This window comes from Octodon degus, unplaced genomic scaffold (assembly GCF_000260255.1).
Source record: "Octodon degus isolate 3935 unplaced genomic scaffold, OctDeg1.0 scaffold00091, whole genome shotgun sequence".
Lineage (NCBI taxonomy): Eukaryota > Metazoa > Chordata > Mammalia > Rodentia > Octodontidae > Octodon > Octodon degus.
Window position 1 is genome coordinate 2778736 of NW_004524667.1, and position 1955 is coordinate 2780690.

At 35.5% G+C, this 1955-nt stretch overlaps 2 protein-coding genes across 2 annotated transcripts in view; one reads left to right on the forward strand and one right to left on the reverse strand.

Annotated features, from left to right (window-relative positions):
- Positions 1-1955, reverse strand: part of Cops5 (COP9 signalosome subunit 5) — a 57267-nt gene that overhangs the window by 23097 nt on the left and 32215 nt on the right. The window contains exons 4-5 of the mRNA XM_023722387.1: positions 1836-1877; positions 903-968 (exon numbers count right to left, since the gene is read on the reverse strand). Coding sequence (XP_023578155.1) covers positions 903-968; positions 1836-1877 — 108 coding nt within the window. The remainder of the gene's footprint in view (positions 1-902; positions 969-1835; positions 1878-1955) is intronic.
- The window catches only part of Cspp1 (centrosome and spindle pole associated protein 1), a 161319-nt gene that overhangs the window by 1581 nt on the left and 157783 nt on the right, over positions 1-1955 (forward strand). The gene's annotated exons all lie outside the window — the stretch shown is intronic.

Here is a 1955-nt window from a genome sequence, read left to right on the forward strand (position 1 = left end):
TGGCTTTACTACTTATACTTCGTTTTTATACTTTTCTGCTGGATGGTTACGACCAAGGTAAAGCAGGACCTGTGCAACAAGAGTTGTAGCTTTCGGGTCTGATAAGGTCAGTGAAATCGCCTCAGGATTTATCCTGAGATCCTGTACCTCAGATTGTAGAACCTTTGTCAGTGTCAGCCATGTGGATGAGTCACGGCGAATGCTTGGCCAATGTGCTCTCTGTGAGGGCATTCTTATAAGAAAGCTATTTCTTATTAAATACTCATTAAGAAATAAAGGCTGCTTTTCTCATAAAATTAACAATATGGAGCCTGCCAAAAAAAAAAATGTATACACACTTCAGTAGTTCATCATACTAATACATGTCTAGAAGCTAACTGCCACCACCTGGAGTACCTTTTATAATTATAGAGGCTAAGGTAGCTTGTATTAATCTAATATCTCTGTAAGTTTAGTATTAAAATATTAATATAAGTGTTTCTTTTCCTGATGTATAATTTTGTTTTGGTGGACTCTGTATGAGTTTATTTTTGCTAGGGGTAGTTTGTGATAGCTTGCTATTTAATAAATATTATTAAATTGTTTTAAGGTTAAAATGCTATTAATCACAGCATTACTCTTTTTTGTACCTGAAATAGAACTCAGGACCTCATGTTTGCCAGACAGGTACTGTGCCACTGAGCTAAATTCTGGCCCTTACAGCATTATCTTTAAAAATAAGTAACAAGTCTGAGCAACTACTTGAACTTAACAATACGCAATATAATAACAATTGTTAATTTCCTATCATTTTATTTTGAGGGTCTATATCCATTTTTTTTTTTTAGGGTTAGAAAAACCAAAAATAAGTAATAAATTTGGAGTTTAAGAAATTATAAAGACTTATAAATTAAAAAAATTACCTTTGGGTATGTCCTAAAAGCTCCAAGATTCACTTTCCCTGCAGATATTGTTCTTGTTGGATCAATCTACAAGGAAAATATATTTATTATCTGTCAATATAAATCATTGTCTCCATCTATGCAAACACTCCAAACCTAGAAACACATGTGTACATATATAGTATACATACATACATACAATAACCAAACAATAAGAAAAAAAAATAACCAAAAAACCCTAAATAAAAGTTCAATGAAAGAAGTATACATAGAAGTTCCTCACATTTAGAGATTAAATTTAGTTATTACATCATTCAAGAAGAATATTATTAGAGGATCTACTCATTTTTTTAAAAGTTTCTTTTTCTGTTTTGAGAAATCAATAATTTCTACTTTTCTCCTAGAAACACGGGTTGCATTTAAAACACTAGGCATAACAGCAGCTGCTGCTCTAATAATTTCTACTTGCTCAATTCAGTCAACATTGAATGCCTAAGAACTGGGTGTGAGACCTAAGTGCTATAAATACCTTATTTATGGGGGTAGATTGGGACTAGGTAAGAGATGTAGAGAGCGTAAGTAAGCTGCTCAATGTCCCAGCTTCTAAGTGGTGGAATTCAGATTTAAACCATGGTTTTTAAACCAAGGTCTACAGGGTCTCACTACACAGATCAGACTCATAGTGATCCTCCTGTTTTCAGTCTCCTAAGTGCTGGGATTATAGGTACACCCACCACACCCACTCAGTCACCCTCTCAGTGTGCCCTGGGGGTGGGGCCAGCATGGCACGCCAGGGATCGAACTCTGGTCCTTGTACCTGACTAAGCAGGTGCTTTAGTCCACTGAGCTATCTGGCTGGCCCAAGCTATGATGTTTTGATTTTTTTGTATACTTGCTTTCATAAATCTTCTTTAAAAACTTAATTAAATTAAAATTGGTTTTAAAAGTACTCACCACAACTGCTACAAAAGGTTCCTGGAACTGCTGGTTTAGCATCTGTGTGCTCACATCAATTCCAGAAAGCCAACAGCCATACCCAGGGTGGCTGTGATACCAGCCAATTGCATTCTCAAG